Below are 25,175 nucleotides of genomic sequence, written 5' to 3'. Positions count from 1 at the left end.
TATATATATATATATATATATATATATATATATATATATATATATATATATATATTGTTACGAATCTGTAATGCTGCTTCCCAGCATAGTTGGTTCCATCCAAACGAGCCCGGAAATTTCGTAACATTATATATATATATATATATATATATATATATATATATATATATATATATATATATATATATATATATATATATATATATATATATATATATATATATATATATATACTACGAAATAAAAACGGAAGTGAAAATCCTACTACTGAGTTAATGATTGGTAAAAATCACACGATTGAATGTTTTGAATTCCTTTATAGCATTTAAAAGTATTTTTTTTAGATAATGTATCTAACTGAATAAAAAATATTCATTCTATTAAAGAGAAAATTGTGAAGAAAGGTAATTGATATTATTAAAAAAGATAATTTTTGAGACTTTAGATTATACAAAATCATTTTTATAAGATAATTGTTTTAGAAAATATGAATATCAATTTCCATAGGAAAGTCGTAACGATAAGGCTAGACTTAAAATTAATGTACGGTCGCCAAAATTGAAATATTTTGAGGCGATTTGCCGCCAAAGTTTTATCAATATCTAAAAGCTATTAGTTACCATTTCTAGTATCCATTTAGAATAGCAGTTTTTTGGCGAGTTTTTGGACGATTGGCACGATTTCGATGTGCTTGTCATTAATGAATCTGAAATCTTATCACGATTACTTAGCTGGAGATGGTTAAGCCTATTTTTGCGCTCGATTAAACTTTTAGTTTGAAATCTATTTTTTAAAAATTTCTTTTATATCTTCTCTCCTCCGACTGAGTGTGCTCTTTGGTGACCTGGCGAACTATCTCCGGAATACTTCCAATAATATTTTGAAGCTGCATTAATTAGCTGAGCGAAGCGTTGGGTTAATACATCTGTAAAAATATTCAATGATTGAAACAGTTTGAAATTCGTATGATGGTTAGTTGATATTTCAATGTTGCCATTCTATGATGAGTAATAAGAGCGAATTCTTATGTATATAAATATTTTTGAAGTAGAGTAATGGTGGATTTACACTCAGCCAGTTATAAGACGGCTAGTTGGCGTAGAAAGGCTGAAAAATGTTGTTCGGTCCATGGCTAGTACTTGTCCCGACGGGATAACAACATGCCGCTGTATTGTATTTTTTTCTTTCTGCACATGCGTTTGTAGAATTTGGCGGGTTTTTTTCGGCGTGAAAAAAATGGATCACTTATCGTAGATTCATTCTGACATTGTTTGCTCTTTGTTCTTTCTAATGCGAGGTAGTGTTTTTTATTCATTTTATTTGCCTTTTTTTTCTACAATTTTCCAAATTTAGGTAACTAACCCTTTTATTTTTTATTTTACCATGTTTCTTTGTGTCAATATCCATCATTTTAATACGATACGCAGCGAAAAAGAAAAATTCTGGGACGCCAAAAGGGAAATTTATAGCCAAGCGTGAAATGCTTGAATCTGTCTTATGAAATTGTGGCAAACGTAAATCAGTCTCTTTCTGCGCATGCGTTATCTTACTGGCCGTCTTATAACTGGCCATGTAAACCCCGTTTTACATGTAATTCTCAAATATGGAATTAATTATCATACGAAAAGATACAATTGATATAATTTTAAAAGTGAAGTGCACATTCACTCTACCTGTATGCAGCCTGCTTTCCCTGTGCTTTCCATCCTGGATGACACATTGACGGTGTTGCCCCACATGTCGTAGTGGGGCTTGCGGGCGCCGATCACACCGGCCGTAATAGGACCCTGGTTGATACCTATAAGAGAAAGCAAAGACGATGAAAACGAGTCCCGACAGGCCCTCCCGAAACGAGTCATATACACGAAACGAACAAATTAATGATCCGATGAAAATTCCACCTCTAATTGCATCGTGAATTTTTAAAGGGTGCATTCCAATTAATTTTCATTACAGGCTTGGAACATAAATCATTGGATTAGAGGTGCCGTCGGGTTGTTTCACTTGTATTACGCGAAGAAGTTATATGGGTAAGTGGCAATAACTCATTTGAACAGAGAAACTGAAAAGGCCTTGATATTATAAATGAAAAAGTAATTAATAAATAATGTTGTTCGAGAAGTGCTTCTCTGAGTTGGACGGTCATAATGAATATGAATTATCAAAAATGGCCCATCGTAAACTTATTTAAGAATAAAATGATTTATACCTGCTTTCTTGTTTCATAATTAACAACACAATGCACTATAATTAATAATAGCAAAGATGCGTATTAGTGTGAGTTTTTCTGTTAATGTTTTATAAAATAAATCGGCGAGTTTAAAGATATTAAATTTGGCACAAGTATAATTTGAAGAAAGAATGTGTTTTTAGGTGTGATCTTTTTTTCCTCAAAATTTTAAGTAAGTTAAATTTAATTCAACCGAAATGTAAAGTTTTTTTTATTGTCATATGTTCGGACATATTATAACAGGAAATCTATTTTTGCATCATTTTATAATCAGAAAAAAAAATTATCGCAAAATATTTTTTTATTTTAGTGATGATTTTTCCCAAATTTTGATAAATTAAAAAAATAAATTTAAGCTTCATTGTGTTTTTTGACAAATCACAACAATTATCACCAATCTGCTAATTTTAGAAATGGAAGAAACATCAGAAAAAAAAAAAAATGAACAGAAAAGCAAAAAAAAAAAAAAAAAAAAAAAAAAAACGAAACAGAATGAGCATTTTTGATTTTTATTTTTCGCAATCTATAAAGAGCATTTTTTTCCCGCATCAGTTACGAACATGCTTTTTAAAGCGAAAATTGAGTTAAAAATAAAAACTGAAGAATTGAAACAGTTTTTTTTTTTTTTTTCAACCTTTAACGAGCATTTTTGGTTTTTTTCACATTTGTTACGAACATAACAGTCTTAAGCTAAAATTCAATCGAAAATAAAAACTGAAGAATTGAAGCAGGCATTTTTATTTATTCTGCATCTTGCATTTTTTTATACTTTTGAATTTTTTTCGCAACCTTCGAAGAGCATTTTTGATTTTTTTTTTCTTTTTGCAACTTTTACGAACATGCAGTCTTATGCGAAAATACAGTTTAAAATAAAAATTGAAACAGGTATTTTTGCTTATTCCGTAACGACACTTTCCCTAATTGTAATAAAATTCATACGGAATTAATTGCTTAACAAAATCACGATTTTTCTTACTTTCTCGTATTGGAATCGAAGTATTGTAATTATTACAAAAATTCGTTCTCGAGATTTCGATGGATTTCTACGTTTCAGACCTCCTTGAATCCGAAAAAACACATTTTTGAAATTTTGTCTGTCTGTCGTTCTGTTTGTCTGTGAACACTATAACTGAAGAATGCTTTGATCTAGACGGGTGAAATTTGGTATAAGGTCTTTACACTGAAATTCTAGATTTCTATCCAGTTTCGAATGAAATCCATATAGAGGAAGTCTATATCCGGCTGTTCAACCATTAGTGAATGCAATAACTATAAAATGAAGAGAGCTAGATAGATAAAATTTGGTACATACATTTAGCATTGAAAATGTAAATTAAAAAAAAAAATCCGTAAAGGGGTTGACCATCTAGCAACCTGTTTTTTCATAAGTATATAAACGCTTTCATCATAACAGCAGTCAACACATGATTTACGGGACTAAGAAAAAAAAATTCTGACCCCTTGACGCACGCTTTCTTAAAGCACAGAAAGTTCATCATTTTAATCGCCAAAATCTCCGCCAATTTTTCAAACAACCCCATGGAACTTTTCTCTGTGTTTTTACATCTCTATAGCTAACATTATTTCAACTAGACTGTTTGGCTGATCCTTTTTATTTCTTTTTAAAATTATTTTTTGTAATTTCCTTATTTCGCCACTAGAGGCGCTGTAACCTGTCCCACATTCAGTATAGTCACTTTGCTATGTATACGGGACTCCATTTCCATTTTAAAATTAAAGACTTAAAATTAAATTTAAAGAACTACCATCCTGTATGTGCAAGCTAACCTGCTGAAGGAAATAAATAATAATAATAATAAACCAGTGGAAGTGGTTCTTCCAAAATTTTCTAACATAGGCAGGCACAAATGAAGGTCATATCCCCTCCCTTCGTCCTGCCTAGGGATTGCAATATCAGAACAAAATTTCAATACCGGTATTCGGTATTTTTTAAATCTTAATACCGGGATACCGGTTTTAGTACCGGTATTAGAAATTTTAGAAAAAGAAAGAAAACACAGATGTTTCTTTGTTTTATTTGTCAGTTTTGTTAGAGAGTGTAAATATCACAAAAAATAATTTGTAACTTATAAATTATAACAGTATATAATCACAAAAAAATAACGAAACAAATTATTTATTTAAATCAGAAAAAAAGTCTAAATATCACTATTCAGTCTGTGGTACTATTACAAATTTTTGAAATGTGATCTTAAAAAACATAATGCATCGATTGTACTGTCATTAAGCCTGAAAAGTAATTTTGTGTAAAAATGACCAGCTGTCGGAAACGCTCTTTCGTCATCTACGCTAGTTGGTGGCATTGTTAGTAATGCGCGATATACTTTTTCCAAGTATTTACCTCTAAATCCCTCATCTTCAAATAAATCAATTTCTCGTTGGATGGTTTGGGATATAGCTGATTTCTGTATTGTATTTTGGTTCGTTGAAATTTTTTTATTTATCGCTAATTCTAATTTTTTGTTCAAGAGATAATTCCTTTTCACTATCCACAGTAGTGACATCATAATCTTCGATACTTGAACCGAATTCTTCTGAATGTGGATTGGTTTGTGGGTAAAAAATTTTAATTTACTCTAAACTTATTTAGATTTGTACTGGTTATTTTTTTCCTTTTTTTTCCTTTTCATTTTTAAAATCCTTATAATTATGTAAATACCATAAGACATTTTCAATTTCGTTATGTCTTTCTTCTGTGCGCTTTTTCAGTGCAATATATAATTCTTCAGATAGTGATGTGTGCTCTTCTTTCAGTGACTGCAACATGAAATTTATTGTTGCATTAGCTGTTAATAAATTAGAATCTCTCCGACATAATGCCTCAATAGTCAGTTTTATTGGAAGTAGAGCTGATGTAGTTCTGGATATTAAGTCGAATTCACTATCTGAAAAATTAATTTACAGGTTCAGGTCGATTATTGCTTTTTGAATTGGATTTCTCAGTTTCACAAATCGTTCCATCATTAGGAGTAAACTATTACAACATGTTTTAGAATCTAATATCAACATATATTCTGTTTTATTTTCAGTTAGTATATATTTTAGTAATATATCCTTTTTATAGGGGAACGTTTAAATATCTTAACAATTTTTTGAACTTTATAAATTACAGGAAGCAATTCTTGATAGGTTAATATTTCATTCTTATTAGAAATATCTTCTTCAACAATTACATTGTCATTATCTTCATTGTCAATATCACTCTCACTCTTACTCTCTTCAAAGTTGGAATCCGAAGTTTCTATATGCACAGTATTTGGATTCTTCTGTTCTTTATTTTTTTGTATAATATATCTATTACTCCTAATTGAATTCCATGTGCATAGCACAACTGCTGATTTGCACCCATCAACTTTCCAACTTTTTTCATAATTGTTGCTCCATCAGTCGTTATGGATACAATATTTTCTTTCAGGGATAATCCATGTTTCGCTCATTTAGATTTAAGCAATTAATTAAGCCATTCATTAGCTAATTAATTTCGCCCGTTAGGGAGACATAAAAACAAAAACGTATACTATTTTGCTATGTTCGCGATACCTGAGCATATAGTGGAGACGATTTTAAAAATTTCTAGTAAATACCGAAAAACCAGTATTTAAACTTGTGAATACCGGTACTGCAAAATTGTACAAATGGCTCAAAATACCGGTATTCGGTATCCCGGTATACCGGTATTGCAATCCCTAGTCCTGCCTATAATTTCGAATCTTAGGTAAGACCGCTAATGCTGTGAATGGCATTGGCGAAAAATAACAAAATATTGATCTTTCACTTGAATTTAACATTTTTCTTGAATCTATCATGTGTTTTTTGGCGCTTAATCATTATTATGATGTTAATAGTATCTGAATAACAAATATGCATTTCAGTTATTTTTTTTTCCAAATCAAAATTTGCCACAAAATGGCACTTGTAGACACCATTTTATATTTTGATTTTATAAAATATAATTTCATTTTGAGTTATTACGTTTACATGTTTCTGAAAGTGAACACCAACCGACTGTCAACCACTTGTTAGATTTTTCTCAAAATGTATTATGTTTCTACACTATACATGCTAAATAGGTCTACCGAATTTTATCCTTTTAGTTCTTTTCATTTTAAAGTTATTGTATTAACCCTTTCTAGGGCCGTGGGAAGTACGCTTCCCACCAAATTTATCAATCTTTATATGAAATGATGTAGCTTGGCATAAGTTCTGACAATTTTTTTTAGTAAATCAAAAACTTAAGATGCTTCAGTTCTTTATCTCAGACAAAATGATGTGTCTTGATTTGTTACTTAATTGTTAATTAACCAAATTAATGAATCAAATTAAATTTATCTAATAAGCTAAATGAATCCCTTTTCTTATTATAATTTCAATCCTAAAAGTATTTTAACATAATATGACTAGAAAAAAATGGCCTTTTAAAGGGTTAACTTATTTTCGAACAGCCGGGCAGACAGACTTTCCTTTGAACAGATTTTACCCAAAATTTGACAGAAATCTGCAAATGTGTTACAAAGACCTTATACCCATTTTCCCCTATCTAACTGAAATGGTTCTTGAGTTATTTTTGTCACAGACGGTTGCACATTTTCCAAAAATGCATTTTTTTTAAAGTAAGGAGGTCAAAAACCTAGTTTCGTCAAAATCTTGAGTTCGAATTTGCTGAGGATTGCAATACTTTCTCTATACTATCTATAAGAGAAAATAGAAATGTTTTTTTTTTTTTTTTTTCCGAACTCAAGTATGGCTGAGACGTGGAGATTCGTCAAAATCTCGTGTTCGAATATTTTGATGATCACAATACTTCCTCTATACTTCGTGTACGGTTAAGTAAAATAACTGAATGGCATTCTGCCATTAATTGCTAATCAAATCACATATACAGGTGTTTTTTTTTTTAATCGCTAAAACAGCCTTACCCATCCTGAGCAGGAAGTTGTTGAAACTCTCCTTGTTTATGTTGGTGAGGGTCTCCTTGAGCGTGAGGGCGAATTCAGTGAGTTGTGCCAGATGGGCCCACTTGACCTTGACGGGTGCGTTGGGCTGCAAAAATGTGTATTATTAAAGTAAATCTGTCTATTTAAATAATTAAAACAAAATTGTGGTTAATTAATTTTAATTATAATCCCTGGTAATTACTTATTGATTAATTAACACAGAAATTTAGAGACGCATATACTGTTCATTCTTGAAATCTAAAACACTCAAAGCGTTTGCGCATGCGCCAGGAAGAATTTATTTCGTCGTAAAATGAGTGAGAGGGAAATTGAAAGAGGGAGATATTTGCATATAACAATAGGGTGAACTCAAATTATTCGAAGTGGGAGGCATAATTACCGCAGATATTATTATTATTTTTTTAGCTTTACAATTACTAACATCAAGATAGCTGTGAGACAAAATTAAATTTGAAAAAAATTATTTTATTTTATTAGAAAAATAATTGAAGAACAGTACAAAATTGTTTTAAAATGTATTTTTTGATACATATTAAAACATTTTTAAAATAGGGCTTACTTTCGATTTTCTTACATTGTTTGAAAATAAATCAAAATAAAAAATAAAAATGTTTTGAAATGGTAACATTTAGATTTTAATATATGGCTATTAAATACTGCATGTCTATCGATACCTATTTTGATGTTAACCCTTTCTAAGACCGTGGGAAGTGGCTTCCCACCAAATTTATCAATCTTTGTATGAAATTATGTAGGTTGGCATAAGTTCTGACAAATTTTTTTTAGTAAGTCAGAAACTTAGATGCTTTAGTTCTTTATCTCACACAAAATGATGTGTCTTGGTTTGTCACTTAATTATTAATTAACCAAATTAATTAATTAATCAAATTAAATTTATCTAATAAGCTAAATGAATCCCTTTTCTTATTATAATTTCAATCCTAAAAATATTTTAACATAATATGACTAGAAAAAAATGGCCCTTTAAAGGGTTAAGGAAATACTTATTGCCTTGTTTACCAAGGCAAAAACAAACAAAGAAGGGTATGAATTGAACCAAAGAAGTGAAATATTAACTTTCTTAAATGAAGATGGCCATTAAGTTCATACGCTAAGTTAAATAGCAATAAAATCTTTAATGTATTGTATTAAGAAAGAACTTGGCAAATTCGAACAGAATTTAGCCAACCCCAAAAATTATCAACTTTATTTGCCAGAAAATCTATGCCAAAAATAAATTTAAATTCAGGGATTCTTTTTTACATAGTCATAGAGGTAGGTCGAAACATTTCGACACTCTTTTATCAATATGTTGTTATGTCAGAAGTTTCTGAACATTTTATTGATGCAAAACATTTGTGTAAGTTAGTTGCATCTGCTGTCAAATCATATATTGGCTCACTAATATTTCCAAAAGTTGCATTAAAATTTCAGATATATTTTTGGAAGTGTCTTTTAACATACGCCATTTTGATATAGCAGTATTATGTACTATTGCGAACACAACCAACTATGGTCGCTAAACAATTATTGGTTAGCTTGGTTTGTTAGTAAAAATAACTTCCAAGCAACTATTTTCGAATATCTATGATGGTTGGTTGGTTTTTCGGGTTTTTTGGCGCAAGAGCCATGTTTGGCTATGCTGCGCCAAGCAGATGGTAAAAAACAAAAATAATTTATATAAACACACATGTTAAGATATAAAAGCCAAATGTATCAAAAAATGGGAAAAATGAAAGTGCAGAAATATATAAGGTTAAAGGATTTACAAATGAAATACTAATTCGAAAAACGAACGTTACAATGAATTGATATGAATTGTCGAATGTGAACAGAAGTTAAAAAATGCTAAATACAACTATAAAAACCAATGGTTTTTAAAAATTTTTGGGTGGAATTTTTTACCCACCGAATATCTATGATAGCATTGAAACTAGAGAAACGACATCATAACAAATGATCGAGTTATTTACATATATTATCACGTAGATGAAGTTAGCGTAGATTAGCTGTGTGTAAGCTAAAGTCAAAGATAATACTCACTAATCTCAACTCGAGATTTTATTCGAGGAACTAAACCTTACATCTGTTTTTATCCACAAGACGCGATGACTCGAATCTTTCAGATTTAGAAAAACACAGAAATTATAAGAACATGCTAGAACAAACGGGAAATAACAGAAAGTAAATCAAACAGAAACCAATTTTCTTAGGCAACTTGCCTGCAATCAGAAATGAATTTGCGAGCTGCCGCTTTCAGTTCATAGCATTCTACCACTGAGCCATTCAGTCCGCGCCAAGTTCGAACAGTTTCGTTACAATATTAAAACATTATTTATTAATACAAAATAGATATATGTAGCTCAAATGGAAATTTGCATTCAAAAACATAAAAAAAAAACTTTTTTTCAAAAAATATGACAGATTTACATAAACGAATTCATCACATTAGTTTTAATTATTTTAAATTTTTTTTTTATAATAAATTGTGATGAGAATTTGAATCTGACTTACATCATAGTTGCAATCTTCTGTTAATCCACTTGCTGCCATATACGTGGAACCTATAGTTTTGATTTTGATAATATCTTTGAATCTTGGCTGTTCTAAAAGCTGAAAATAAATACGGCGGCATAAATTATCACAAATCATAAAAAATAATGAAATATTTTTTAAAAAATAGTATTTCAAATTTTAAGACATTGAATTGTATAATTTATGCTAGTTTAAAAAAAAAAATTCTGCAGAATCTTTATTTATGTAGTCTACTATGTTAATGATTTATATGTTACGTAGATTGATTAGTAAAACGTGATTATTAGCCATTTCTGAATAAGTAGATTTGATTATTGAAGAAGTTATCTTTAGCAAGCGTTTACTAAACATTGAAGACCAAAATTTGATTTTTTTTTAAAAGGACAAACTGGTAAGAAAATGATTATTTTTGGTGACCTCTCTTTCTCATATACGCGATTATTTGTATATATATTTTAGAAAAATTGTCTCTTTCTTGTTAGTGTATTTCGCAAAAATAAAACTAATGTTATTACTTTATAAATAAATTATAAGACAAAAAGTTATGATGTTTATGATAATTAATCATAATGCAAGAATATGTTTCAATAGGAGTATACTCATGTCTGTTTCAAATAGTTTATCCAATTGCAGCAATACACACTAAGACGTACACACAACACTAAGACAGCACTTATTTCTATCATCTTGATTTCTTTTACATCTTCTTCGAAGGAGTGAATGGAGATTTCGATGATGGGCCTTATTCCGAACATTTCTTATAATATTTCGGAACTCCATTATCTAAACGAAGCTTTGAATGAAATGGTACAGTAAAAATGTTCACTGAAGCTGTCCGTAACTTTTCACCACTTAAAATTGCTTCCACTTGATTGTCGATATTTGATAATATGTAATAAGAACGATTCCTGTATGACGCATGTTAGCTTCTTATATATGGTTATGAATATGTCATATGGCTTTTCTAGGCTCTTTATTTCATGTTAAGGAATAAAGCGTTACATGTATTTTAATGTATGGCGAATGGGTGTAAGATCCTAGATCTTTAGACCATTTGGTGACTTCAGCGGCAGACAACGAAGGTTCTAGAAAGTACACGAATTTTGGAAATACCTTTATTAGAAGTTAAGATACAGGTTTTTTTTATATATTTCCATATCCTATCGTAGATGGTTACCATATATTTGGCGCAGCATGGCTAAGCTTGGCTCCTGTGGCATTAAACTAAAACTTCCAACTCCTGTCACTGATGGTACATAAGTGGATTCGCACATTTGAGAAAGAGTCAATCGTCAATCTCTCTTTGGAACGTTCTTGTGGAGAAATTATGCTGTGCTCTATTTAATTAACTATTAGTAGTCTATTTATGTTATTGATTTCTGCAAGTGCTGTCCTGTGTGTACTTCGACTGTACTGTATTGTTTGTGTTTCGCGTTTTCTTGTGGAATCGTAATTCATTATTGATCTCTTATCACACATCCACCGGACGGTTTTTCTGTCACAATTTATAGGCGCTAAGAATGTGGGCTGTCATTTTGTGTTACCGTTAATAAATTTTTCTAAATTGTTGAGATTAACGCGGCAAAACCACCTAGATATCAAGAAAATATATCATCTTCCTTGGAACCTAATATCTGAAGACAAAATAGAAAGAGAAGTGCAAAGTAATTATTTAGATTGTTTTAGCTTAGTTAATTAATTAGATTAGATTAGAAATTAAGTCTACTTACTGCATCGTAATCGGAGATGACTTCATTGAGAAATCTGAGGCACTCGAGCCCTTGGTTGTTAACGGAATCTTCCGTATAGAAGTCGGAGAAGTTGGGCATAGCCGCGAACAGGACCCCCACGGCCTCATAACTCTTGCTGTACAGCTCCTGTAAGAAACGGCCAGTATTAAGGTGAAAGTAACATGCGGTCTCGACGAAATTTTCTCGCATACTAATTAGTAAAGGTGTCCCCTCCCTCAAAAAATTACCGACCTTGGGCCAGGCCATGAATGTGACAAATTCATTGGTTTTTATTTTCAGAGTCGGACACGTTAGTGCTGTTGTTCACTTCATTGTATAGTAAAGAAAATTTGTATTGTTGATTGCATGTAATAGTTACGAAGTATGGCTTGAATCTAGAGTTTTTAACGTGCAGCGACGCACTAGAGCTGATTGTATTACAGTACACTCTCGAGTATACGGTTCACGACTATCCGACTATTGAGTATATGGTTCCGTACAATCTGACCTAGTTTTCTTTTATTGTACTAAATGACGAAGGCAAGGCGTTGCATTGACAGCATTGCCAAGGCATTAGGAGCGGGGCGTCTGCCACGAGCTAAAATGCAGAAACAGCCATCTATTAAAAACTTTTTTAAAAACTAAAAACTGTAAGTTTTAATTCATATCTTAGGGTTATCTTTTCGCATCTGGGTCATCAATTATCAGTGAAAAATAAAATCAGTTTAAGTCAATTTTCCTAAGATTTAAGCCTACGATTTACGTTAATGCTTTGTTTATGGTTTCCTGCATTTAAGTTAGGCGTTAAAGAACTTATGTTAAAATGTGAACAGTTTATACTTTTAAATTACTTTTTCTCTAATAAATTCTTGCAACGGCACAATGAAGTATATGAACATATATAAACTACCAGTACAGAGCCTTTTATTTTAACGCGACACATTACCGGCAACTGCTTCTTTGATTCACTGGGCCGTGGCCGCATTCACATTCTACTTGGCTTGAGAAAAATAGTGGGCTTCGTGCTCAATAAGAAGTGAGAAAATAAGTATTATAACAGGGAGTTTTGGTATAAAAACTCTGTCTTCTGGTATTGGTGGACAAAGAAATGAATTCATAGAACTCTGGCCTATCCGGCTTTTTTGTTATCCGGTCATTGCTTCTGCCACATTAGGTCAGATACTGGGGAGTGTACTGTAAATTATTTTTTTTCATGGTGCAGCATTGTTATTTATTTTTATTTCTGTATATATTGTTTTGACGAATCTGACTATAGTTGTGTATTTATTATGCTAAATCCGAAATTAAATTTAGTTAACTGCTTTTCCTCTTGCTTAATGCGTCATTTCAACCAATGCTCAAGTTTTGCTAATTTATGTGGTGAATGGAATACAGCCATGGAATCAGTGCTTCGCTTCTTATCGCCAAATCTTACCCCCGACGATTGATCGCAGGCATTTGTTTGGTACGCAAGTATCAGAAAATCGAACATGCATTTTGGAAGTCTTTTTTTCGACCGACTGAAACCTGAATTTGAAATAGATAGAGTCACAAGATCACATACAAATTTAATGCATTTAAATCAATGCGTTTACACTCATGTTAAACTACAGACCGACAGATGGCCAACTATTTGACGGATTTGGTTCAAAATATGGTTTAAGCTATTAAAACTTTAAGGTAAATTTCATTTACCTAAGGTGTTATTTTTTCGAATGACACGCACACAAAAGTACAGATCGACGGATGGTCAATTTCTTGAGGGATTTTGTTTGAAATATGATATAAATTTATATTTTAAATGATAGATACTGTAGAAAATTTTATCTGTTTAAATGTTTACCTTTTATAGTAATAATATTCATTTATACTCAGAGAGCAGGTCAAACAGATTTCACGTGAATATATTTTTTCAAAACTCGACAGAAATCTACAAATTTGTAGATTTCTGCCATGTAGTGTTTTGCACGATTTTTAATCATGCACGTCGCATCGCGCATGTCAGAATTCATAGTTAATGTGCCAAATTACAAATTCTAACATGTTAAAAATTGCAGAGGGACAAACCTGAGCCCATGAACATTTAAAATTGTAGAATGACAAACGATCAGCCTACGAGTTTTAATATTCGCATATTGTTGAATGTCCAGCCTATAAATATTAACGTTAAAAATTGCAGAATGACAAATATTCAGCCATTGATACAATACTATTATGTAAAAAAATTATAGAATGATAAATACTCAGTCGTAAACTTAAATGAGTTAAAAATTATAGAATGTCAAATGCTGAGCATATGAACATTAACGTTCTAAAAATAACTGAATGACAAATGCTGAGCATATGAAGATTAAGTGCTAAAACTTAAAGAAAGACAAATGCTGAGCATATGAAGATTAAGTGCTAAAAATAACTGAATGACAAATGCTGAGCATATGAACATTAAGTGCTAAAAATTACAGAAAGACAAATGCTGAATCTCTGAAAATTGACGTTCTAAAAATAACTGAATGACAAATGCTGAGCATATGAACATTAAGTGCTAAAAATTACAGAAAGACAAATGTTGAACCTCTGAAAATTAACGTGCTAAAATTAAAGAATGACAAATGCTGAAGCCATGAACATTAAGACGTTAAAAATTGCAGAATGCGAAAAAAATGAGCTCACCTCGTCTTTCTTGCTCTGTCCGAGGAAGTGCTTGGCGACGTGCGGAGGGAGGATGTTGTAGACTAAAGCCTCATTCTTGAGCCGCATGTCCGCCACCTTCTCGCGCTGCTCCTCCACCTCCTTCTGCCACAGGAACAGCCGCCGAGAGGTCACCTCCAGCTAGACAAGGGTCATTTTGAATTATTGTTAGCAAAAATGAAATGATACGATCGGTTTAATATACTATAAAGCAGAGTTTTTATTTGGATCATTTTAAATTTTCAGTCTTGATTTTAAAATTTATTATTATAAATAAGACGAAATTTAGCAAATTACTTTTTTTCTCCATTTCATTTCCAGATGGTGCCACTTGTATGCCAAGGAAATTTAGTTAATTTAACAGATCTTTTAATGAATAGATAGTTAATTTAGATAGTTTAGTTAAACAGTTAATTAATAGATAGCTTAATTAATAGATAGTTACTTTAATAGATAGTTAATTAATAGATATATTTAATAGTAAAAATGTCAAATGCCATTGGAAGCACACCACTGTATAAACTTTCAAAATTCTATCACAATAGGGAGGCAAGGAAAAATCATTTACAAAATTCCGTCTTTGCAAATATGAAACAATTCGAGTTCGATAAAAGTGTTTGACAATTAATTTTTATAGTAAACTAGCCACCTTTGGCGACCAGCCGGTTCGCCTATCTTAATGCCTATTAAAATTTTAATAATTAAATATTTTATAGAACTCCCATTTTAATCGCTTCTTCATTAAAATATTTTAAAACTTCAAATTTTGATAGTCATATAATTCACTCATAATATTATAAAGGCCTTCAGCCATAACGTAATATGCATCTCTCTAATTTTCTGTTAGCTCCCGTAGAATTTATGCTTTAAATTAAAGTGGAAATGATTAAACTGCAATAAATATAATAATATATTTATTTTTTTACTGAAAAGAAGCATTTTTTTAAAAATATGAGTCGCTAAGTATTTAAACCTTATGGGCACTAAAGAATATTTTTCTTAATTTATATAATATCTCAAGAAGTTTTCAACAAAATTTTCTCAGATTCATCATGAACAGATCGATAAATTAACAATGTTTAGTTTTAACTGCATCAAATTAAAAGAAAAGAAACACAATCGTTTGAAATAATGAGTCGAAAACATATTAAGCCTTCAAAACCAAGTCCGTATCCGTTGTCAACAAACAGAACACAATGCGCATGCGTTAATTTTCATCGCCAGTTAAGGTAACGCAAATGCGTGATTTTCTTCTACGCCAATTGGGGTAATGCTATGCAGATTAGAAATTCTTAATTTCCTTTATTCTGTTTTATTTTAATTCAAAAGTACTTCAGAATGAATCTGAAAGATAGATTCATTAACAATGTTTAACTTTAAATGCATCAAACCTTAAGAAAATAAACAGAATCCTTTGAAATAATCTGCCGAAAATTTCTTAAGCCTATCCTCTTTTGCCTGGGAAAAAAAACGGAAGCCTTACTCATTTGGCGGTGGGGAAATGAAAAGATTTTTTTTTTTTTGGCTGGAAAGTTAGTTTTTAATTTATAATTAAAAAACCCCAACTGTGATTAATTTTTTTTCAAAAACCTTCCTAGGGATATACCTAATAATTTTCCAAATTTTCACTGCGATTGGATGTATGGTTTTTAAATCTATCGAGTACAGACAGACAGACACACATTCATTTTTATATATATAGATTATGAAGTAGAAAATAATTTTTTCATCTAAAATGCAGAGGCTAAAACAAAAATCACAAAATCTTCAGATACAAATATTCCATGTAAATCAGAATTTAATCATTAACATAATCTCTTTAATTTTCGATGAATATAACAAACTATATTCATTGTGATTTCGTTTTCTTTTCGTATTGTTTTAGATGATTTGCGATTTTATGGTTTTAGTTTTTGCCTCCAATTTGCTAATAAAAAAAAATTACATATCACTTTGTATTAAAAAAAATTAATTCATTTTTATTATTACATGCTTTTTAAGTAATTAGAATTCTTTCTATTTCAGTATTATAATTATTATGGAAACTAGTAATCATATTTTCTTAAATTCACAAACAAATTACACTTCTCATAAAAAATGTAATTTTAATTGAAAGTTCTGAATCGATTAATAAGGAAATTTTTAAATACGGCACTTCAATCAGAAACACAAGGCTGTACAGAATTTCATAATATCAACATGGTTCTAAGAATAAATTAAAAAGTTCAATCTTTTTTAACCAAAAGTAAGTGAAATTAAATAAAAGCGTGTCATACATTTTGAAATTTCCAACGATTTTTTCATCTATGATATCTACGATAAATATGCTGTAGTTTGTAGTACCGAGATTTTAAAACTGTATACATATGCATGATTATTAACTGCATTATTAACTGCACCCGTACCTGTCTGTTGATGAGGATGAGACAGACCGCGACAACGACTACGATCACAGTTTGTGTGATGGAGTGACTCATGTCGTGGTCGCTGAAAAAAAACATTTAAAAATTAGTTATTAAAATATTAAGCTTTTAAAATACATACTGTTGAATTATAACTATAAAACTATAAATGATAATAGGCAAGCATATATATGCAAGCTGTGAAATGTTGTTATTATTCAAAAGTTGTTCAAAACATTGTTCAAGGCAGACTTTTGCATATAAAACTGTCAAATACGGCCCGTAGTTACTTCTTGAGTAATAAATATCTTAAATATCTTCTGATATTTACAAAGGAAGAATTTTTAAAGCTTCCATTAGATTTTAATAGAAAGTTTATCAAAATTTAAAAATTTTTCCTTCGCGATATGTTACTACACAAAAGCTATTTTTACATCACTTAAAAATTCAAAATATTAGCTTTTTAATGATATTAATTCTATTTCCGTACGAAGTATTTTCTTGTTTTAAAAGATCTCTAGGGTATATGCTAAATATTCGAACGTGTGTGAGTGTATTGGGGCTCTTTTGTCATTTGACCTAGAATGACCAAACTTGGAGTTCTTGGAACTAACTGCCTTGCCCAAGCTAACACATACACTTGCCACAATTTGGAGTGTGGAGATATGCAGTTCAAAACGATTTTCCCGAAATTTTGACTTTAATTAATTAAAAATTAAGCAAAATTTTGAAGTTTTTCCGTAATAACTTCTCAAATACCACTGCACAAAATGACTATCGCATCATTTTAAATTTAAAAAAAATATCTTTTTAAAGATACTGATATTTTTGAAGCATGATTTTTTTTTCTATATTTAATTAATTTTTGAAAAATATTTTTTAGTTTATATTTCAATATTAACCAATTTTGAAAATATTTGTTATATTTATGGTACAACAATATATTTCAGTTTTAAAGTAATAATCAAACCGTTTACATTGCTTGGCTTTACAATAGTATTTGAAAGAAATTAAAAAAAATTCACCATTGCTTGGCTTTAAATTAAATATTTATTGTAAGAATAAAATTTAAATATTTGTAGAAGTATACTTCATGCTGTTATCTACTGAAAGTGCAATTGTAATGCTACATCCTGGATTACAATTGCACTTTCAGTAGATAACAGCATGAAGTATACTTCTACAAATATTTAAATTTTATTCTTACAATAAATATTTAATTTAAAGCCAAGCAATGGTGAATTTTTTAACATTTCTTTCAAATACTATTGTTTTTTTATATGATGCAAATAGATGCATAAAAGTGGGCATAAGAAATTAAGTTATGAACAAAATGGTATAAAACTTCTAAAATACAATATGTCTATTAAAATTTAAAAAAAGATTTTACTAAGAAAGCTATTAAAATCGTTTCGCAAAAAATTTAAATGAAATTTTTAATTAAGATTAGCAACCTGGCGAACCAATTTGTAGCTATATATATATATATATATATATATATATATACAGGGTGTTTATAAAGTCCCGGACCCATTTTGATGTTTAATAACTCATAAAATAATAAAGATAGATTTAAATTAATAACATAAATGGTTAAATAGACTCAAAAAGTTTCATGACCCTTGTCAATGAACTTCCACGTGTGCCCCCTTCGTCGCACGGAGAATATCAAGTCGATAGTCAATTTCACGCCAGATAGCGACAAGCATGTCGGCATCCACAGAGCCATTTGCGCACATTATGGCGATTAACAATGCCAGAAACATGAAAGGATGCTTCATCGGAGAACATTATGCTCTTCAGAAAATCAGCAGCATCCTCTACCCTCCTTAGCATATCTGTTGCAAAGGCCATCCTCCTAGGCCTATCGTTCGGTTCCAAAACTTGAACAATTTGAACTTTGTATGCATGCAGTCTTAATTTTTTTCTTAATAACCTTGTACACTGTCGAAATTGGCATATCCAATTCTGTTGCCGCTGATCTCACAGATATTCTAGGTTTGTGTAAAAATGTCTCTCTGACACCCTCAACATCAAAATCACTTGTGCAAGGACGTCTGGAACGTTTCTTATCTTCGATACTTCTAATTTCTAGAAAATTCTTTTTCCACCGCAAGATGCTGTTTTTGGATGGAGGATCTTTTTGGTAAATTCTTCTGAAATTTCTCTGTGCTTGCACTATCGATTTCATTTCTATGAACCACCATAAAATCTGTGCTTTCTCTTGTGGTGTATGCATTCTCCCTAATATCCGCTAGAATAAAACATCACATACAAAAGTACTACATAGAACAAACAGATCAAAAGTAAACATAACATTGCAATAGTTGCCAAAAACAAAAGAGAGAAAAATGCAATTAATAATCAGACAATATTTAGAAAAGTACAGATATTTAGACTGGAAAATGAAATTATCTGAAATTAACCACACTTGCAGACGATATTTACAAAAGTAAAAATATTCAAACCTGAAAAGGAAAATATATGAGTTATTCCATCAATAAATGCCATAAGTTCGTTTATATCTTTATTATTTTACGAGTTATTAAACATCAAAATGGGTCCGGGACTTTATAAACACCCTGTATATATATATATATATATATATATATATATATATATTATAAAATCCCAATTGTTAATAAGCTTACATGTGCATTTTTTAAAATAATAATAAACAAATTCCAAATTATTTGAATGCATTAATCTATCAATAACAAAGATGGTTTAATATTTGTAATAAATAAGGTTTAAAAGAATAAATAATTTTTACTAAATTCCACTCGAATAAATGTAGGATGAATTTGTTTGTGAAAGGAGACATTAAATATTTTAAAACTATTGTCTTCATATTTCGAAGTTTTAATATTAGTCAAAGTCTTAATTAAAACAAGATTCTGAAGAAGTAAACTATTCGAAGACTTATTTTATTAGGGTTCCAATCATTTCCAAAACAGGACAATGTTACGATTAGGGATTGCAATACCGGTATACCGGGATACCGAATACCGGTATTTTGATCCATTTTACAATTTCGTAATACCGGTATTTACAAGTTTAAATACCGGTTTTTCGGTATTTACTATAAATTTTTTAAATTGCCTCCACTATATGTTCAGGGATCGCCAACATAGCAAAATAGTATACGTTTTTGTTTTTATGTCTCCCAACTGGCGAAATTAATTAGCTAATGAATGGCTTAATTAATTGCTTAAATCTAAATTACCGAAACATGGATTATCCCTGAAAGAAGATATTGTATCTATAGCGACTAATGGAGCAACAGTTATGAAAAAATTTGGAAAGTTGATGGGTGCAAATCAGCAATTGTACTATGCACGTGGAATTCAATTAGGGGTAATAGATGTATTATACCAAAAAAATAAAGAACAGAAGAATCCAAATACTGTGGATATAGAAACTTCGGATTCCGACATTGAAGAGAGTAAGAGTGAGAGTGATATTGACAATGAAGATAATGACAATGTAATTGTGGAAGAAGATATTGCTAATGAGGATGAAATATTAACCCATCAAGAATTGCTTCCTATAATTTATAAAGTTCGAAAAATTGTTCAGATATTTAAACTTTCCCCTACAAAAAAATTCATATTAAAAAATATATATTAACTGAAAATAAAACAGAATATATGTTAATAATATATTCTAAGACACGTTGGAACCGTTTACTCCTAATGATGGAACGGTTTTTGAAATTTAGAAATCCTATCCAAAAAGCAATAATCGATTTAAACGTGCAAATTAATTCTTTCAGACAGTGAATTCGACTTAATATCGAGAACTGTATCAGCTCTACTTCCAATAAAACTGACTAGAGAGGCATTATGTCGAAGAGATTTTAATTTATTAACAGCTAATGCGACAATAAATTTCATGTTGCAATCATGAAAGAACAGCACAAGTCACTATCTGAAGAACGTAGACGTAGATGCCGAAAGAGCGTTTTCGACAGCTGGTAATTTTTACACAAAATTACTTTTCAGCTTTAATGACAGTACAACTGATGCATTATATTTTTTAAGATCACATTTCAAAAATTTGTAATAGTACCACAGACTGAATAGTGATATTTACACTTTTTTTGTGATTGAAATAAATAAGTTGTTCCTTTGTGATTCTTTATACACTGTTATAATTTATAAGTTCCATATTATTTTTTGTGATATTACACTCTCTTATAAAACTGGCAAATAAAACAAAGAAACACCTGTGTTTTCTTTCTTTTTCTAAAATTTCTAATACCGGTATTAAAACCGGTATCCCGGTATTAAGATCTAAAAAATACCGAATACCGGTATTGAAATTTTGGTCCGGTATTGCAACCCCTAGTTACGATGCTTATTTGTCAAATACTTATTATTTGTAAAATTGATTGCACCTCAACTTGGCATTCTATTTTTAAATTTCAACTTATACCTTAAAAAGATATCACTTTTTATAACAAACAGTAATTTTTAAACGTAACTGAACGCATTTTAATTATATAATATCTATTCGGACTTGATTATTTTTAGCAATCAAAAGAAAAATGACATAATTATTTAAGACACTGAAATGAATAAATTTCTTAACTCACATAAAGAAAGATACAAGACAGAGGATTCTTTATATCACTTAAACAAACATCTACCCAAAACATTCGCCATTTTCTTGTCCTTTTCGAACAGAAAAGAAAAATATAACAAAAAAAGAAGAGTCATTTCATTAAGCTTCGTGTCGCTTAATGAAATTTACTTCGCGATAATAAAATGAGTAATTATTCTTACACGCGAGTCATTTTCTTTCGTTTCTGTCCGGAGAATACACGAGTTGCGTTTACACAGGCTTTAGTTTTTCAGAGTTTAGCACCGCGTACTTCTCTCTTAAAAATATTCCAATAAACGAACCAATTATTTCGAGCCATCTAGAACAAAAATCAATTACTTTTCCAGCCTTCCTTTGTCTCCCACCCTCAGCCCCTACCTTTTATGAGAGAGTTTGTGCGAAATGACTTCGGGAAATGCTATCATGAACAATAGTCTTGTTTCAAGCAGCTATTTTTGGTAATTATCTCAAAAAGATAATTACCAAATATAACATATGTCGTACACGTTTTTGCTTGATAATTCACATCTTTACTCATAAGTTCGTAAGGCCAATGGAATAAAAATGAGTTCTGGGCGCGAAATGAAAAATATTTCGAATTTGTTTTTAATGAATTCATTTATTTCATGTGGCCTCAGAATCATGTTATTATGCACTTTTCTAACTCTCTTTTGTGTTTTCGTGTGAAATTACTTCGTCGTAATAACCAACAGTCTGGTTTTAAGTATCATATTTTAAGTAATTATCTCAAAAACTATTCAGTAAATACAAACTATTTTTGTTTTATTTTTAACCAGGTGTTTTTAGAAGTTTTGCTAGGGAATCCATGTAATTTTTAATAAGATTGTTAAATGTAGTCCAGTGTAGTAATTTTTAAAGCGTAAATGAATAAGCATTTTCCAATAATATTTATAATAAAAAAATTGTGCTCTAAATTTTAATGAATTTGTATGTTTTGGGCATCCATAATTAAAAAATAACTTATGTCTGCCAGTCAGTGGACACGACAACTCAGAAATGCTATGAACTAGATGAATGAAATTCGGTCTGTAGTCTTTGCACCAAATTTATAATTTCTATCATATATTGAACGAAATTGATAAAAAAAAATCACTTTTTGTCGATCTGTTCTTGTGTATGTAAATATCATAACACCAGAGAGCAACGGACGAAATAGTTGAAATTCGGCATACATTTGAATTTTAGATCCATTAAGGTATCCGAAGATGTTGAAAAGGTCAATTTTCGCCAAAAAAAATGACATTTTTAATTTTTTTTATTAGATAGACCAGTCTTTGAGTTATACAAAATAGGTTTACTTTTATGTCTACGTTAATTAGAAGTCAAGATATTAATATTTTCGTAATGATCAGTAAGCCGGAAGTGGACATTTAAATAACAGGAAGTACCGACTTAAAGGCCCTCCCCCCCAAAAAATGTTAAAAATTTGTATAAACACAAATTTAGTTTTAAATATGGAACATTTTTTGCACTGCAAAATGAAAAATACCAATGAGAGTTTCAACGGTGTTTTGTGGAAATTTGTACCTAAAGATGTCTTTGTTGAGCTTCGAACCCTCAAATTAGGGGCATTTATGTCTGTAATACATTTTAACGAATTTTTTATAGGGTTACTGAATGTTCTTAAGATTATTGAAGTGCATAATAGTGCAAATGCAGTTAGAGCATTTTCTGAGCTCGAAAAAAACAGAATATACGAATTTAGGCGGCATTCACTGCCAAACAGAAAAATTGCCAAAAAAAAAATAAAATGGTTAAAAAAAGAGAAATTATTAAATGCTGAGAAGGAAGAAGGTATAACCTATAAATGTGGTGAATTTTAAGTATGTGCACACATAATTTATTATTAAAACATGTTAGTGTATGCATATTTTTAAAAATAGATTTTTTTTTCTTAATTTTTTGCTCACTTCAAATTAAATAACTCAAAATATAATTATCATAGTATTATGAAATTTGGTGGACTTTGTCTTTATACTATTTTCTAGGGAATGAACTAAAGGAATTTAGATTGAGTGAATATTTTTTAATTTACAGCCAGCCCATTGTTTGATTAATAACGTCATAAACTTATTAAAAATGCCATGATAAATCTTCGACTGGTTCTAAAATTTTTATTTATTATTATAACCATACGATTGTAGTTTATTCCCTAGGGAGAACTATGTAGTTTATTTTGATATAAGTTTTGTTCGGATGAGAGTAATAGTTTTCGTTGTTGCCAATTTGAAGTTTTTAAAGAATTTGCTTAAATTTATGCTATTAAATGCCAATTTTCAAAAAGTTTTAATGTTTATTTCAAATATTGATATCCTATTACTAATTTTGAATAGTCTTAAACATAGAAATATCGTTAAAGTATGTCTATACAATGTTTTTCTAAAATAGTGCTCCGAACGTGTTCGGATACCTTAAAAATTTGAATCTAGTCTGGGTTGACTTTTTGTCGATCTATTTATTCATGTGTATTCAAAAAGGATTTCAAAAATCTAATAAATTGGGTAAATGGTATGTGGTACTGAACGCTGAAATTACAGGTGTATATGGAATTTTGGATTCAATCGATCGAGAAACAGGTGCCCTAACTGCATATTAAATTATTTTCACCATACCCCTACCTTGAGTCAATTTTCAACTAAACGAACTGCACGTATCCTCGTGGCAGTGATCATTTACTGTTTTGAATGGACCTTTAACTAAACGAACTTTATGAGTCCTGGTGGGCAATCATCAATGCCCGTTACTTTGCTTAGAAAATTTTATGAAATCTCATGACAGTGATTAGTTTGCCGTTACTTTCGCTCAATTTTTACCTATATGGACTTTATCAATCCTCCTTGTAGTGGTCAGTTACTGGCATTTTAAATGAACTTTTAACTAAAACGACTTCAGGAGTCCTCGTGAGAGTGCCATTTACCGCTATTTCGAATCAAATTTCAACTAAATGAGCTTTATGAGTCTTCTCGGCAGTGGCCAATTGCTGCCATCTTGAATCAAGTTTTAACTAAATAGATATTATGAGTAGGGATTGCAATACCGGTATACCGGGATACCGAATACCGGTATTTTGAGCCATTTGTACAATTTCGTAATACCGGTATTCACAAGTTTAAATACCGGTTTTTCGGTATTTACTAGAAATTTTTAAAATTGTCTCCACTATATGTTTAGGGATCGCGAACATAGCAAAATAGTATACATTTTTGTTTTTATGTCTCCCTAACGGGCAAAATTAATTAGCTAATTAACGGCTTAATTAATTGCTTAAATCTAAATTAGTGAAACATTGATTATCCCCGAAAGAAAATATTGTAACCATAACGACTGATGGGGCAACAATTATGAAAAAAGTTTAGGAGTAATAGATGTATTATATCAAAAAAATAAAGAACAGAAAAATCCAAATACTGTGGATATAGAAATTTCGGATTCTAACTTTGAAAAATAGTAAGAGTGAGAGTGATATTGACAATGCAGATAATGACAATGTAATTGTTGAAGAAGATATTGCTAATGAGGATGAAATATTAACCCATCAATCATTGCTTCCTATAATTTATAAAGTTAAGATATTTAAACGTTCCCCTATAAAAAAGATATATTACTAAAATATATACTAACTGAAAATAAAACAGAATATATGTTAATATTAGATTCTAAAACACGTTGGAACAGTTTACTCCTAATGATGGAACGATTTTTGAAACTGAGAAATCCAATCCAAATATCCAATAATCGACTTAAACCTGTAAATTAATTTTTCAGATAGTGAAATCGACTTAATATCCAGAACTATATCAGCTCTACTTCCAATAAAACTGACTATTGAGGCATTATGTCTGAGAATTCTAATTTATTAACAGCTAATGCAACAATAAATTTCATGTTGCAGTCATTGAAAGAACAGCACACATCACTATCTGAAGAATTATATATTACATTGAAAATAAAACAGAAGATAGGCATACCGAAATAGAAAATGTCTTAT

The 25,175-nt window shown here is 30.3% G+C and overlaps 1 protein-coding gene across 3 annotated transcripts in view; it reads right to left on the bottom strand.

Annotated features, from left to right (window-relative positions):
* LOC129975033 (adenylate cyclase type 3-like) overlaps nucleotides 1-25,175 on the bottom strand; it is a 376,283-nt gene that overhangs the window by 5,775 nt on the left and 345,333 nt on the right. For all 3 annotated transcript variants that reach the window (XM_056087897.1, XM_056087899.1, XM_056087898.1), the window contains 6 exons: nucleotides 16,565-16,646; nucleotides 14,142-14,300; nucleotides 11,472-11,618; nucleotides 9,721-9,819; nucleotides 7,168-7,291; nucleotides 1,674-1,798 (listed from right to left, as the gene is read on the bottom strand). In XM_056087897.1, the coding sequence (XP_055943872.1) occupies nucleotides 1,674-1,798; nucleotides 7,168-7,291; nucleotides 9,721-9,819; nucleotides 11,472-11,618; nucleotides 14,142-14,300; nucleotides 16,565-16,646 (736 nt within the window). The remainder of the gene's footprint in view (nucleotides 1-1,673; nucleotides 1,799-7,167; nucleotides 7,292-9,720; nucleotides 9,820-11,471; nucleotides 11,619-14,141; nucleotides 14,301-16,564; nucleotides 16,647-25,175) is intronic.

The sequence above is a fragment of the Argiope bruennichi genome, chromosome 7 (genome assembly GCF_947563725.1).
Source record: "Argiope bruennichi chromosome 7, qqArgBrue1.1, whole genome shotgun sequence".
Classification (NCBI taxonomy): domain Eukaryota; kingdom Metazoa; phylum Arthropoda; class Arachnida; order Araneae; family Araneidae; genus Argiope; species Argiope bruennichi.
Note: the sequence above shows the minus strand (reverse complement) of the source record. Positions and strands in the feature narration are given on the sequence as shown.